The sequence below is a fragment of the Larimichthys crocea genome, chromosome VI (genome assembly GCF_000972845.2).
Source record: "Larimichthys crocea isolate SSNF chromosome VI, L_crocea_2.0, whole genome shotgun sequence".
Lineage (NCBI taxonomy): Eukaryota > Metazoa > Chordata > Actinopteri > Sciaenidae > Larimichthys > Larimichthys crocea.
This window is the reverse complement of record NC_040016.1, coordinates 15,751,471-15,767,756: the sequence shown is the minus strand read 5'-3', so window position 1 is coordinate 15,767,756 and position 16,286 is coordinate 15,751,471. Positions and strand designations below refer to the sequence as shown.

Sequence of the window (16,286 nt, the reverse complement as noted above, 5' to 3'; positions counted from 1 at the left end):
TGCTTTGCATACTGTAGCTTGTTTTTTAGGCACTGTGTTAGGAGCTTTGAGAACAAGGGCAGAATACAAAGTGACCCCTATTACTTTGCCTCCAGTGAGACGTTGGGACAGAAAACAGGCACATAATTAAACCAGCCTGTCTCCACAATTTTTACAACATCGCATAGTAGCATTTTTGCCGAGGAACAAGCAGAAGCAGATCACCACTCACACACTCTGAGAACCTCGTCTGTGGCCGACAATCACAGACCACCTCGTACACAAACACAACTGTGTGTGTTCACTGACAAGTTTTTCAGATAGACTTGAGGCACAAGAGCAGCCAAGTCATAAAAATGATAAGAAAAATAATATTTTTGCTGCAGAACAAAATTGAAGATGAAACACTCTCTCAAAAGATATAGGTGTAAACAACTTCAAACATAAACAGTATGTACCCCGAACTCTATTAAGTGCAGCTCTTTGCTGTGCCCATGTTTCATCTGAGCTACAGCGTGAAAGCACTCAATGTCCTATCTTCAGAATAAAGCAAACGTCATGATCCTGCTACTACACATGCAGGCACTAAACAACATCACTGATTCTGGCACACATGCTGACACTTGCAGTTACTTCTAGACAACAGATGAGTCATGTTTCCTTTTTAAATCAACTCATGATCAGTAAATACACTTTGTAATCATGGTCTATTGTAGATCTGTGCTTTCAAAAATAATGATATTGAGAAAGGCAAAAAAAAAAACACAAGATCATTATCAGCATTTGAGAACTGTCTGTACCCGCAGTGCTAGAATGTGACTGAATATCTTTACTTATGTTCTGTGCTTTAGTCATTTTTGCTGTATGTATGCTTCTACTCCACTACACTTTAAAGGGAAATATTGACACTTATTGGACAGCTGCAATTATAAGTTACTTTCATTCATTTGATACATTGTTATACATAAAACTACCAACTAACCCCATCTAACGGGTCACAACAATGACTGGATATTATCCCTAATATAGCACTCACAGGGACCATCATCTGCCTTACAGCACTCTTTCCATTGATACTTTCATTACATTTAGCTTTATATGTAATAATAAAACCAATGTATGTTATTTACTTAGTCATTCTTCAGGGTCATGACTTTTACTTGTAATTTTTCATAGTGTGGTATTGATACTTTTATTTCAAAGACTAGTATGTAAGATGCAGTGGCGCATAGAGGTGTAGTTGCTGATTGCAACACTCGCATCACCCTCTCTTTCAGTGTGACGGAGAAACTCAAGTAGCCAGCAAAAAAAAAAAAACATGCAAGGCTCTATCTATAGCCTGTAGGTACAGCATGGCGGACTCCCTAGAAAAAAGACCTGGATGTCTGTAGATATAAAAGGTAACAAAAACATAACAAATCTTATTTTCTGGTGATTGTACACTAATCAACACATAGTTATGTGTATTGTATTCAAATTATTGCATATTTTTGTAAATAGTGCACCCTAGATCTGAATATTTAAGTAAAGAATCTGAATACTTTCACTACTACCAAAGGTGGGAGTGTTTTCATTATGTTGTGACTAGAATACATACAGAATAATCTATAACTAGAATAAATACATACATGTGTCAGGCAGCTGTTGGTAGTTGATTTGCAGATACATCTTAGATGCAGAACATAACGTGCATGATAAAGCTCATAAAACAAACATACATATAACACATATATATTAAGCTACCAAACATTATTTAAGAAAGTTTGACTCAGCAGCTACATTAAAACAGTCCTCACAGATTAACACAACACACACAATGAGTATTTTCAGGTTTAAAATGACAAATATATTCTAATATACTCTTTGTGAGCTCTCCAGACGACTTTTTATATGATGCATTGAAAATGAGCACTTCAACAAGTCACCCACATACAGAATCTTCTAATTTAGCCTTGACAAATCTTAAAATATAGCTTATACTGCCACCTCGTGGTTACATATGATATTACACATTTGTACTGCCCGTGGGCCTCTGAATAAATATTTAGCTTCTTTGATGTTAAACACAGTGGTGACTAAAGTAACTGTTTAAAGTCAATTAGTCTTTTAACATCCACAGTTCCTCTTAACATAACATAGACATATATGAACTGACTTGGATATTTATTATGTTCAGAGGTGGAAAACATAACAGAAATTCCCACCCACTTCAGAATAATTAAATCCAGAGGAGAGCCACCTCATTAATTCATATCTGGGTTGAAAGATCCCTTTTGCATATTTCATCAGGAGTCACTGAATGATTCACAAGGAGACAAAGACGATGCAAAAAACAAATAAAACTAATTGATAGTTACATAAAAATAATAAATTCATGATAAGTATATTATTATTCACTGCTTTTTGAAGAAACGTTGCTGGTTCCATACAACACTGGGTTATAATGAGGATTACTTTATTATCAAAGTGATATTTGTTTTGTACTCATTAAATCCAATAGACCTTTGAAGCCAAACCACCAGTGACTCAAAACCAAATATCTGAAAATAAGAAGCCTGTTGAAAATAGTACAACATTAAAGTAATGGATCTGAGTTCATACTGCAGAATGTTTGCAGCCTAGAAATAATAAACTCTAAAAATGATGTGCAATCTAAACAGCCTAAGGCTGGACTCTTTTGATTCTGTTTAATGAAATATATTTAGTTTATAAATGGATGTATGACATTTTAATTGTCAGAGATGAAGATATGTCATTCTGTGTTGATGGACAGATGTTGTATTTCATATTTAACTTATTTTTTGGCATATTTTTAGCATTATTTGACACAGACAGCTGAAGAGTGACAGGAATGTGGGGAGAGAGAGAGATTTGCACATAGTGCGGCTTTCTACCAGCTGAGCTAAATGACTCCCCTTTCATACTTAACTTCTAACACCATGATTGGAATATGTGATGACATGATCATCAAACAAAGTGACTCAAGGAAAGGCGGCAAACCATTTTTGAAGTAATTCTATTTCTTTATTTCGTACTTCATGTCAAGATATCTTTTTTTCATATGAAGTTATGCCTCATAACAAAAGAACGTGTTTAAAGAACGAAGAAAATCGTGGCTCACAAAATAAAGGCATTCTCTCATAATATTCTTTACAAAGTCATCTTACAACAAACGAAAACAAGAACAAATGTCTCAGTTGTAACAGCAGAGTACGATAAATCAAAGTTCCTCACTAAACTTTTGACTTTAACCTAACTGTGACAGAAGAAAATAAAAACAGAATGATCTGTACATACAAATACAGTTTAGCTCCTGAGATTCTCCATGGGACAGAGTCGCTGCTTGAAACCCGCACCAAGTCAATATAGCACCAGTGAGAATTTTCTCCCTTTTGATAATTTCAAATAAAGTAAAACTAATTTAATTTGTCGCTTCTTTTGTTGAAATCAGTACTTTAAAATCTGTATTACAATCCACCCTTGTCCCCTGATGCAAATATTGCAATGGTGAAAGATTGAGAGCAACATCTGACCCTGCCATACACAACTGGTGACGCGAACAACAAGTGCCAAAATGAAACTGCAACCAGAATAAAGTCTTAACTGCATCTTCCTGCGCTTACTTGATCCAATCACCACCAACTTTCGCTCTGTTCTTGGAAAATGATCAGAAATGGAAAAATGGTGACCAGAGTTCCTAGTTAAGCTCATTATAAAAGTAGATATGATGTGGGGTTAGTCTATAATCATCTCTTGTTCACAAGGACAGTTGCAGGCAATGACAACGACTCGCTCTTTAGCGACTGAAAACTTTGGTGATGCAGAAACGGCTTGAGATACCTGAACACTTCACTTTAATATTGCTTTGACAAAAGTAAAATCATATGCTGTACAATATTCACTGACGGCACGACCGTTTGACACACGCATTCACACACACACGCACGACAACCTGACAAGAATTTGGCGAGCAAATATCTATGTATACAGGAGAGCTGCAGGGACGACGACTCTTGTGTGGTCTACTGTCAGATTGTTCCTACAGGACGAAGACAGATGCTTTATGGCTGGTACTATTACACTGTTTACACCACCACCACCCTCCTATCTTAAATTTATACACAACAAAGTGAGAATATTGGTTTGAGGGGGAGGCGTCTTTATATCTCACTGTTTTTTAATCTCCTCCGTCTTTTCTCATATGCCTTCCTCTCATAACTTCCTGCCCGCAGCCAGAGATAAACTCCTATCAATCGTCAGTTGTTGTTTTTTTTTCCACCCCTTGTGGATCCAAGATTTGGGGTTTTTTTGGATGAAGACAAGCACGTTTCCATCTGTTAGGGAGATCTGTTCATCCAATAGATGCATTCAAGACGAGTCCTTCTGTTCCATGCCAAAGCCAAAGTCCCAGTTGACATATCACTCACTCAGTCATCCATAATCTGTCCTTTTTTATTTGCCAAAGAGTATGATGAAAAATCTGTTATCCTAACTTAACCCACAAATAGTTCCCTCTTGTCGCTGATTCACTTCTTCCCCAATAAGGAAGAGGATAGGTGACATGTTCTTTGTGGATGTCCTTTCACCTCCTAGTGTCCATTGGTCTCAGGGGCTGAGGCGGGGGTGGAAGGAGTGGAGGACCGAGAAGCCACCAAGGCCTTCTCTCCACCAGGACTGGAGACTGATGACACACTGTCGGAAGCCTTGACCCCGGCCAGGCCGACAGGAGACACCCCGGCTGCTGCTGCTGCGGCCACTGCAGCTGCCCTGCTTGCAGTGATGGCAGAAACTGGTTTGGGTTGAGCCTGAAGTCCTGGGCTGCAGATGAGGTGATGCCTCTCCCAGTCTTTATGCTGGCAGAAGGAGCCGCAGTAGCGAGCGGCATTGCAGCCACTGCAGGTCTCACTGGCTTTGCGGCCACAGTTCCAGCAACACTGAAGAGGAAAGAAGAGAGAACCGTAAGTTTTCACAGGAATGTATGTCCTCCTTCAAAATAAAAGCTGAAAAAGCTGAGCTTAACATTGACATATACCTTTTAAGCTGATATATGTTGGCAAACAGTTGCTTATTTACACATCCAGCAGATATGGAGCAACATTTTTATTTATATTGAGTTGTGGAATTACAAAAAATATCTAATATTCACTCTTCTTTGATTTCTGTTGCTTATATCCTGAGGGATATAACTAGCTTTTGAGCTGCTAAATGCTCCACTATGTCATTGTCTGGCTGTTGTTTGGTGTTGGACAAATGGAAAACATTGGAGTTTTGGAGCTTTTTCACTGAAAATGAGCGATGGGAGTGAACTCCTCTGTGAGTTGTGTGCCGGAAAAAAACAAAACAGTGAAGCTCTGTAGAGCTGAATGGGTTCATCACCATGTATGATGTCATCTTTTGATCCACTTTCAATATAATTAATGAATTTGTTATAGCACCTTTAATTATGACCGTGTATATCTAATTGTTAGCTGAATGTAAAAACTGTGGCTCACCTCGCTGGAATCCTCCTGTTCATTAATGACCATGATGGCATCCTCTTGAGCCTTCCTCTTTGCCTCTGCCAGAGTCTTTTCCATCTTAGCCCTCTCAGTAGCAATCATCTCAAAAGCCTTCTGTTCAGCCTCTGCTACTGCTTTCTGGACCTCGTCCATGGCCTGACGCTTAACCTCATTCACCGCCTCTTCTATATATCAGGGGAGAAAAGTGGTTTAGGTTTAGCTCGGCTTGTTTTGCACAGCTGCACGGTTCATAACATTCATATCATCTGTTTTTGTTCTTCCTGTAATCTTGATCATTGCTTGAGGAAAATACATTATGAGTACCTTTGTATCAAACTTAATACTGTATATTTGCATTCAAGCATCAATAATTTCAAATTTGACGGTGTTCTTACCAGCTTTCCTCCAGATCTCATCTGTAACGTATGCTGAACCTGGCCGTGGAGCAAAGTCGCGCTGGGAATCTGGGGGAAAAGCAGAGACAGAAGGGATTAGCACCTGCCAAGGCTTATAAAAAAGATATTAAGATGATTCATTGTTGAAATAATGGTTGACTTTGTGACTGACAGCTCAATCAAGTTAACAGGTGCTTACAAAGGCCACAGACACAAGCAGAGATATTATCTTCATCATCTAGTCTTTTATTATGTTGTCAATGCAAACAAGTCTGCATATCTGGGCCACACAACCAACGTAATTGTTGTTTATCAAAGTCTTGGACTCATCTGAGATCTGACAGCTTTAGAAAGGAATGTGTTTGGCTTGGAGGGAATTGCGGACCAACAAGCTGTGTCAACATTCTGTCTGTTCCCCTAAAATCTCCCTCTCGCATCTCAATTCATTTCTGTGTCGCTACCGGGCTCTGCCTCTCCAACACTGCCACCTGGCTCACTTCCTCCTTTCCCATCTCTTAGATCCTCCGCTTTCTCTTTTCTCCTTCATTTACATCCTCTCTCTTCAATCAAGCCTGAATGCACTCTCCCTGCCGCCATTTCCACCCCCACGACAGTCTTCCTCAGCCCAAGCCCAGGCAGGCAGGCAGGCTTCCCGGCTGGGGGCCCAGATGGTGCTCTGGCGAGTCAGCCAGCTCTGGGTCTCTGAGCCTGCAGGACGGCAGGACGGCCCTTCTGTGGCCGATATGGCCAAGGCCAGTCCTGGCACCTGTTTGTGACTATGGACCAGCAGGGGGACGGCAAGGCTGGCTCAGAGAGAACCGTGCCAGTACACAGCAGACTGGGAGACTAACTGTGGAGGGACGTACTAAACACACTGACATGTGATTTAGCTGCAATTCTGTCAACGACCACTAGACGGTGTACAAAGTATGAAATAGAAGATAGGCTGTCCTGTTGTCCCATCAGGATTCTTATTAAGAACACACTTCGCATTTACATTCAGGATTTGTGACAAACATGAGACATAATGCAGATCCAACCCCCGTCACCCTGAGAGAATTGCCAGTAGTTGCACTTCTACAGAGAATTGTTGGAAAGAATTCTTTTAAATTGGTTCACCCAAGCTCACCCCCTCATTTGCACTTAAATATCTGTGTCTAACATTTCTGCCATCGCTGCATTTCAATTGAGGTTAATATAAATGGGGTGTACTGACCCTTTAAGTCTAACAACTAATTGAATTCTATTGGTTTGGCTTCTTTCCGGGGTCCATGAAGCAATCTTAGCTTGTGGAAAACAATAGGCACCGACCACAGAACAAAATTATTGGTTTCTGCAGCATACCAACATAATCGAATTAAAAATAGCGGTACCCACCCGACTCTGAGGAGTGGGGGCTGTGTGTCTTGGAGAAGGGAGCGGAGCCTGAGCCTCCTTTACGCGGGTCCTCCTGCTCACTCGAACGCCGTCTCCAGTAGTTGAGCTCCTCGCGATCCGACTCCTGGCATCGTCTGAGCACGCTCACTGACCTCCGTGTCTTTTCAACCATGTCCACTATGCAGTTCAACACCTAGAGAATGAAGATGGACACAAACATTTCATTTACAGAGTTGCTATTTTGTTATTTCTGAAAGAAGTATAACCAAAATCTATCACTCATTAAATTTACTAAAATTTGATGCCACTTTTTTGGGGTTTCACAGTGAAAGCTTGACGGCACATGACATAATACATATTAAATCTTAGCAGCAATGAACACAGAACCAGTTATTACATAGCTATTACATATAACATGAACGCCTCAATTCAATATATAATGTCCAGATGTGCAGATCATTGCTTTCAAGCTGTGAAACGTTTAAACACTCTTTAGCATATCACCCCCAGTAAAACAAATTACATTCTACATTCTTTCTATATCATGAGCCATTAGCAGTAGTGGTGCCTGTCTTCAGACTTACATGGTCCAGATGCCTCCATTCATCAGCCCACTCTCGGTCTGTCAGCCTGTGGTCCACTGGCTCCTCGCGGTAGCCCCCGTTAGTGCCTGATTAAAACACAAACAAGACAGACCACAGGTCAATGTGATTAACATCCTTTTTAATGTAAGAGAAGCCATAAGTGACAGTAAGTGAGTGAAAGGTGTGTGTATGTCCATGCCTATGACAAATCTGTGCTGTTAAGATGACAAAAAACACCTAACTTTACTTTAAAATGTTTCATATAGTGGCTTTGATACAAGACATCCTATAATGATCATAAACTGGGTACAATCATTTCATAAAGAAGAAGAGACATGACTCAAAACTCAAAAGGCATCTCCTTCTTATACCCGGAATTAAGAGTGACAGCAATGAGTAAAGTAAATGGGGGATAAGAAACAAAAGATCTGAGATGGACGGAGGGACTCTGAGTGAGAAAGGTGGGGTGAAAGAGAAAAGGAGAAGCCTGTGATCCAAAACAGACTTCCAGCTCCCAGAGCCTGCACACATCTGGAAGTCAGCTGTCAACCACACACACACACACACATACATAGACACACACACTCTCTCCAAACTTCTCCCTTAGCACCTCCCCTCCTGGAGCTCACAGCATTCCAGTAGGGAGACACTCAGACTGAGTGGAGTGGCTCCACTTCTAAACACAACCAGCCGGCCTGACACTCACTGTAGTCCATTACAACCATGAACACACACACACACACACACACACACACACACTCAGCTATCTGATTCCAATTCAGTTATTACACAACACTATAGCTTAGGCAATATCTAATAACATTTGAACAGTAATAATGGTGTGTGCACATAAGCACATCAACATCTTGATACATGTCCACACATATACACAAACACACACACACACACATACACACTGACTACAAAGACTCAAAGCAAACCACAAACTCTTAAAACTTAGTAACAAACAGCCAACAAGAGGCCACATGCACACTAGACCTGCAGAAGAGAATAATGATTCCCTCATGCGCACACACACACACACACACACACACACACACACTAGCCTTCCTCTCGACCTCTTCTCTACTCCTGGTTCTCATCAGTGTTCATCAGTTCAAAGCCACGAGTGTGCGGACTGATGTGTTTATGTGTGTGTCTGTGTGTGTGCCTATGAGTTAAGTGGCGGCAGGCGGGCGGGAGGCTGTCAGACAAGGGGACTAAGGCCTCGTAAACACAGCACCTCTACCATGAACATATCAAGGTGTGTTTCGGTGTGTGTGTGTGTGTGTGTCTGTGTGCCTGTGAGCTACTGCTGTTTCCACTGTGTGCTGACAAGCCCCAAATGGAGGGTAGATATACACCAGAGTAGATCCAACCCTCCCTGCCTGGACAGTATGGCTCTGTTTATACACACATGTTATATGGGGACGGCTATGCAAACACACAGACCACCCGTTACCGGCCACAGAATATATTTTATATATGTGTATTTTCATTGCAAGTGTATTCATTTCCAAATGTATCAGTCACTTGCATTTACACTGCCCTGAAGAACCAGATTAGGGTGTTAAAGTGGTTTAAAGGTATGTTACCATGATGTGGTTTAATGCCCAAAAGGATGCATGGTCGCTTATGACTATCATTTAATACTGCCAAAAAAAATGTGGAGAAAAAGAGAGAAACACTGTCTGATGTCTGTTTCAGTGAACTGAACTTTTCCACTAGTGCTAGCCACGAATGCATTTGAACCTCTCATCACCAATAATGTGAAAGGAATAAATAAAATGTCAGCAGTCATGAACCCAGCCAAAGAAATAACTTAATAAGCAAAAACCTGCAACACGTACCAGGGAGTCTGGGTCTGTCTTTGAGCTCGCGGATCTCCAGCATGCGTTGGCTGTGCTCGCGGTGCAGGATGTGTGGTGCTGCGATGTCATCCAGGGCGTAGTGCTGCAAGGGTGGAGGGGTCGGGTGAAGCTGGGTGTTTAGGGGCAGCGGGTGCGCAGGGCTGTGTCGGGGAGCAGGGCTGATGGTGCAAATCCGTTTCGCGGCAGGCTCCATGGCTACAGGTGGACGTTCGTGGAAACCATTCTCTTTACTTCTGAAGACGAGAAGGGAGTGGGTGGTTTTAGCACAAGGATAAAGGCTGTATACTTCCACCAACATAAAAACATAAATTACACTTTTATTCTAACCTGCTGGGGCTGTGTCTTTTCGTGCCAGCCTCGGGGGGCTCCATCAGCAGCTCAGAGGAGTCGGGAGAAGAGGCCAAGGTGGTGCTTAGCAGGAGATGCTCGTGCTGGGAAAGGTACTGGGCTGGGGTCTGCTTGGCTGCCCGTGCACAGTGGAGCAGCTCCCTCTGCAGAAGGGGCAGGTTTGCCTGGCAAGAAAAGAAACTGGTGAGGTTTCAAGAAGAGAAGTCTAAAGAAAGAGAGCGTTGTTGTACCAGGTTAAATGTCAGCCGTCTGCCACCTCACATAATCATTCGGGGGCTGACAGAAAGACAGAAGCACCACACAAACTTGAAGACTTTAGCGTGGCAGAGAGACACGGTGTTGATGTGCCCTCTGGGGAAGTCGCCAAGCTGGGAGTAAGTGAGGTTTGAGCAGGAGGCATTGACTCCTTGGGGTCTGTCTCTAAGGCTCAGTTTGGGTCTGGGTGTTGTTCTGTGGCTGCCTCTATGGTGGCTGTGGCTTTCCTGGCTCAAATGAAAACGGCTGAGTTTTCTAGGCTGCTGCTGAAGTCGGTTACTAAGCCCTCGCACATGGAACGAGCGCTGTGCTATAATACACTGGTCACAACATAGATATGCACGATAATACAGAGGCTTACGGACTTCGAAACATTTCGAAACAAATGATACACAGATGCCACTTCTCCCTCATTCTTTACCTCCGCCTTTTTCTTATTTATCCGCGACTGTCTTTGTCCTATCTTTCCATCTCGCTTTTGTTCCTTGCATTTCCCTAATTAGGAACAGACTCTGGTGTGTTTGCAATTACACCACTTCCTCACTCCCTCTTCTCAAGCGACCAACTAAATAACCATACCGTTCTCATTTTGTGACTCTGACCTCTTCCGATCACATAGCGCTTAGTATCATTTAGCAGATTCTGTAAGACTCTGCTTTCTGCTATAGTTTTACCGCTGGACAAGCTATTTCAGCATCACTGGCACTTCCCCTTACTGATGCCATGTCTTCAAAGATGCTGATACCTTTGCTTTATGTTCTACTCCCTATAGCACCCCTTTGCTCACTTTTGCACATCTCCCATGCTCCTCTCCCTCCCTTCCTTCCCTGGGGCCCCAGGCTAGTGAACACATGTGCTGTGTGTCAGTTGAGCGGAGGGCTCTCTGGGGTTCAGCGGGGCGGATGCTAGATTGGCGGCGCCGTGGCAGCTGAATGCTCTTTTAACGGGACAGCGGCTCCATATGGCGCAGTGAAGCCCATAAAAAGGGAAGGGAACGCTTTATAGGCATGTTTCACACTTCCGAGTTCCCACTTTTCCCTCTCTCTCTCTCTCTCTCTCTCCCCTCCTCACCCACCTAGCTCTCTTTTCCACTTCCTCACCCCCTGACTTTGTCTGTTTCGCCCTTACTCTCTCTCTCTAGACAAGACAAACTACTCACAGCGAGTTTGGAATCAAGTTGTGGAGACCCCACCGCCTCGTAATAAATTAGCAGCAGTAGGAGGGAAACAGAGGTTTCTTGTCTCAGACAGACAGATGGAGGGGCTCCAAAGGTGAGTAAGAGGTAAGTGTAGAAAAAAAAGAGTAGATTCTGACTGCTTGAAGTTACGGCGGTACAAGCGACTGAAGATTTACGGGCTGCTTTACTGAGGGGAGCTCCTAAAAAGTATACTCTTGCAGGCTCCCCTGGTTACAAAGTGGCTCAAGAGGCTGTTTAACACACACATGCACTCATCTGTTGCTTGTCAAGTCAACATGCAAATCTTGATAGTCACTTTGAACTGCAGAGAGGCAGTTTATTCAATTAAAAAACCTACACACACGCCTATTTATATCCATTACTTTCCATCATGACTCACAAGCTGTAATGTGATTGCCAATAGATTATTCACGTCACTGAAGAAGGGGCAAGGAGCTTCTGTTTATCGCTTCTTCTGTGCCTAATCTTAGCTGATGCTTTTAACAGGGCTGGATGGTTCTGACAAATCACAGGCTTACCATAGGGTGTAAGGTTTAGAACTTAAGACAGAGGGGGAAAGATAAATACTGCTGCAAAGCAAAAAGGAAGTAATCCAACGGAATAATGCAAAGCAAATATTAGAAGACGGAGAGGGGGGTTGAAGATGTGTTTACCTTGAGAAAAGGAATAACAAAGGGCCGTAAAGGGAAGTTGGTGGCCTCCTGAAGCCGCGAATGGAACTCCTCAATTGTAACTGTTGAATTCTAGGAAATGGGGAAAGTTTAGGAAACCAGTTATCAACACTAAAAGTCAAATGTTTTAAACACCACAACATTTAAAAACATATTCTGCCAAACTTAATCTAAGTCTAGATGTCTTCTGCAAAAAAAATATCTTTCACACAATAATGAAAAACTTACCACGAGGGCCAGAACCAGGCTTCGGACGCTGTCTCCAATCTCAGGGGAGATGTCGTTGCCAAACTGCTGCAGCGTGGTCAGGAAACGTTTCAGCTTGCTCAGCTGGCGAGCCCCACAGGTGGCTGGCAGCTGCTGGTTTGCCAGCGATGAGGAAGAGGAAGAGGATGGTCCATTGCTGTACCGCTGGGGTGGAGATGGCACTGCATTCAGTGTCGGTGGGGAATGATGATTCCCATTGGTCACTGGGGAGAAAAGGAAAGAAGAGTGGATAAATTAAGTTGATCCCTCCTTAGAGTGATCGTATGCTTTCAACCTGCTTGAGTGTTTAGGGTCACCTTTCGCAAATGTGTTAAAAAAATATCACATTTAAGTGGTTACGACAAAATAAGTCAGAGGCTTGTTGTTGAAACTCTGGGCAAGAAAGAATTCAAGAATGGCGCTCACATGCTGTGGTGGAAAAAGAGGCCGGACGAGGGCCGCTGGGGTTGACAGAAGGCAGGGGTGGCATAGTGGAGCTGACGCTGCTGCTGGGGGCTGATCTGGAATGAGTCTTAGCATCCACAGGAGAACCGGGCATGGCAGGGGTCTTCTTCTCTCTACTGTCTGCAGAGAGAGTGAAGAAAGGCGAGGTCAGCTAAGGATCAAAAATCATAACGCTCTTAAAAATGTTGTCCTGGGGAGCACTGCCACGGATGAAAATTAAAAACAGGTTTTGACAACTCAAATCCGGCTTCACATATCTAAAGCGTATTTGTAATGTGTCATTTAGCCAGTAAATATGAACAGTTTAAGTCTTGGTACGGGTTTGGGTTTTTCATACTGAACCATTTTCTTGATATTAAATAAACACAAAAGGTACAAAACAAAACGAAAGATTATTACTATTTACTATTTTATTGACAACCAGAAAAAGAAATGAAGTAATGCAACTCACATAAGTGCCCATATGACAAATAAACAAGCAAATAAAAAGACCACTTTCCTTAAAAAGCTTGCCGTTTTAAATTAATGCAAAAACTGCCCATCCCCCAACCCACTTCATATCATACAACACATACTGCCTGGGCATCAACTACCCCCCACCCTCCCCATCAAAGAGCCAGATGTCTAAAGTTTAGCCCCCCACTCCCAACCATTCAGATCAATAACAGAAGAAATGCTGAAGAAGCCTATTGTGTGGGAAAAGAATGCCCCCTCATAGAGCTCCCCAGCGAAATGGGGGCGGGAGGGAGACAGAGAGAGAAAAGGACGAGGTTATTTCACGCTTTACTAACAAGATCGGCAAAGCTTTTGAATGTTAAACGCCAGTTCTCAATATGCTATTGCCGCTGAATGAGACCACCAGATAAGGGGTATGGAGAAAGTGAAAAGGGGGTGTGGTGGCGGGGAGATGCGGGATCAGAAGCCGTCTTTGTCTCCTGGAGATCCATGAAGGCCGGGTCCCGTCTCCATTTAGAGTGGATCAGACTTTTCTAACTGCTTCAAGAATGAACGATTAATAGACAAGCATGGTCTCATAGGTCATGGGTCAGCTGAGAGGAGCTTTTTAAAATGTGGATTCATGGTTTTAGGGCTTTGGCTTCAATGGCACCCTTTATATCTTTTTCACAGCTATGAACTCTGCGTGGCCTTGAGCCGCAGGGTCCCAGTTTATAAAGGCTTAAGTTGGAAGGTTTAAGCCGTTAGTGGGTAACTCAAGAGAACTGAAAAGGAGGAATTACACCTATTGAATCAATAAAAAAGCATTTTAGAGAGTAAAAATGTTTAAAAAAAAAAACACATGCAGAAATCAATACATTAAGTATTCAGAGAAATGTCCACGAGAATGTGCAGAAAGAAACTTATCTGAACTCTCACACGAGTTGACAACAAACCTCTCAGCCCCGTTTGCCTTCTCTAGAGTCAATCCATCCGCACACTTTCTCATTCTCTCCGACACAACTCATCTGCCATGTCTGCAACTCATTATTCAGTGTTGACTGTTCTTCCTTCTGTTTTGCAGTCCCTCCTTTTTCTCTCTCTGCCTGTTTCCCTCTCATTCTTTCTCAGCCCCGTGGCCTGCCTGCCATCACTCCACCTGTTCACCAACATAGGGGGCAGGAAGGAGGGATCTATGCAGACATTTGGACGGTCATACCCACCATACACGCGGTCTGCCAGTGCACCGCAGGAAGCAGCCTGCAGCACGCACACACACCGGTTCCAAAGCTACGCACACTCCAGCCGTATGGCCAGGAAATTAGACTGACATCTCAATAACAGAATCAACGGGGCATATGGCCTTAGTGTCAACACTGTTACCATGTAAACAACTTTATATATATACGCAAGAGTGAGGATCTGGCCATTCAGTGTGTGCTATACAGTAGTGTTACAAATGTACTTTGTTGACACATCATCAACAGTTCACTGGCAGTGAACAGTAGTTTTGTGTCCAAATCATCCTTGTAAAGCTTCTTGTAGGCCTATTGTGTTTGACTGACAGCGCTACATGAGGCCATAGATTATAAACATGCACAACAGATACAAACATATTGCACACATGTCTTATTCTACATTAGGCTGCAGCTGTATTCATGCAGTCTTAAAATGTGAAACGGCGTGTTGTTAGCCGTGCCAGAGGTAATGGCCAAAGCGGGAGACATCAGGTGTGTGTGCGTGTAGTGCTGACAGCCCACAGAGAATTGCCTCTGCTTGTCAATTAGACAGCGTACATAGCTGGATGACTTAATCTGGCTTGTGAGCACCTGAGTCCACCATATATAGTCACAGGACTATCAGGGGAGGCAGCTGTCACAGCAGCCACAAAACACACACACACACACACACACAGTGTGTGTATAGAGTGGTCTAATGTTAACTCAGGTGAATATTGGCTTAGAGGAGGATGTTTGTCTGGACTAAATGCCACCTGTCATCAATGCTCTAATGGAACAGGCGAGGTACATAAAGCTCCTGAACACACAACAACAGGATTACATGGAAATGTCACGATGCATAGACAGCACTTTGATGGAAACTAGGACGTGCAGAAGGCATCATTACACTCGTTCAAAATACTTCCGACTGAAAAAATAAATAGAAATTCTGCTCATACTGTCCTGTGCTGCTGTTCTCCCTGTTGTTTTCCTTCACGGCAAACAGATGGTATACATATAAATCTTCGTAAATCACTTGAGCTCACCTATTCGCTTTATACAACATTTGTCATTGCAGCGAGGGAAATGTAACACGTGCATCTGTGGTGATGATTGTTGCTAGCCAGGTGTTCCTCGTTTGTTCACCTTCAGGTGACGCTCGTTTGCATTAAAACATTCAATCGGCTTTAATTGCCTCTGCCTCTGCAGGTGATGATTCAAAATGAGGCTCAGACAGAGAAAGAGGGGGGAGGTTATAAAGAGAGAGAGAGAGAATGAGAACAGAGCCTAAGCTACCACTGTGACTGAAAGTAATCCATTAAATAATAAAATTAGAAACGACAAGACAGATAAAGTGCAGAGAACATTCATTTACCTCCTCCTTTAAAGTGAAGATGTATAACCTACTTTGAAATCAGTACAAATAAATTACACTTTGATGTAAATAAATGTGTCCAGTGTTGGAGGTTTATTAAGCTCATGGTATGACTGAAGTTTAAACTCTCTGGCAGCTGTGAGTTGTAAGGCATGTGTGCAAGTGTGTGTGTGTGTGTGTGTGTGTGTGTGTGGTCATGTAGGATTGGGTGGATGTACTTGCGTTGCACTGCTATCTCTATCCTGTCATTGTAGAGGAGGTGAGAGAAGATATAACACAGGCCTGACTAATTTATCAGTGAGCAAATAGACAACTGAGAGCATGTGCAATGCTACAACTATGCAGGCTCGGAGCGCACACGCAACACAT

The 16,286-nt window shown here is 42.8% G+C and overlaps 1 protein-coding gene across 5 annotated transcripts in view; it reads right to left on the bottom strand.

Annotated features, from left to right (window-relative positions):
• Positions 1 to 3,122: 3,122 nt before the first annotated feature.
• Positions 3,123 to 16,286, bottom strand: part of cbfa2t2 (CBFA2/RUNX1 partner transcriptional co-repressor 2) — a 33,749-nt gene continuing 20,585 nt past the window's right edge. For 2 of the 5 annotated variants that reach the window (XM_019272275.2, XM_010735101.3), the window contains exons 2-11: positions 12,849 to 13,007; positions 12,405 to 12,646; positions 12,159 to 12,248; positions 10,032 to 10,216; positions 9,684 to 9,937; positions 7,834 to 7,919; positions 7,250 to 7,442; positions 5,873 to 5,941; positions 5,472 to 5,662; positions 4,569 to 4,913 (exon numbers count right to left, since the gene is read on the bottom strand). In XM_019272275.2, coding sequence (XP_019127820.1) covers positions 4,569 to 4,913; positions 5,472 to 5,662; positions 5,873 to 5,941; positions 7,250 to 7,442; positions 7,834 to 7,919; positions 9,684 to 9,937; positions 10,032 to 10,216; positions 12,159 to 12,248; positions 12,405 to 12,646; positions 12,849 to 13,007 — 1,814 coding nt within the window. Of the gene's footprint in view, positions 4,914 to 5,471; positions 5,663 to 5,872; positions 5,942 to 7,249; positions 7,443 to 7,833; positions 7,920 to 9,683; positions 9,938 to 10,031; positions 10,217 to 12,158; positions 12,249 to 12,404; positions 12,647 to 12,848; positions 13,008 to 14,278; positions 14,402 to 15,501; positions 15,720 to 16,286 lie in introns of those variants that run through there. The other 3 variants (XM_027279501.1, XM_027279502.1, XM_019272276.2) reach the window with 3 other exon arrangements.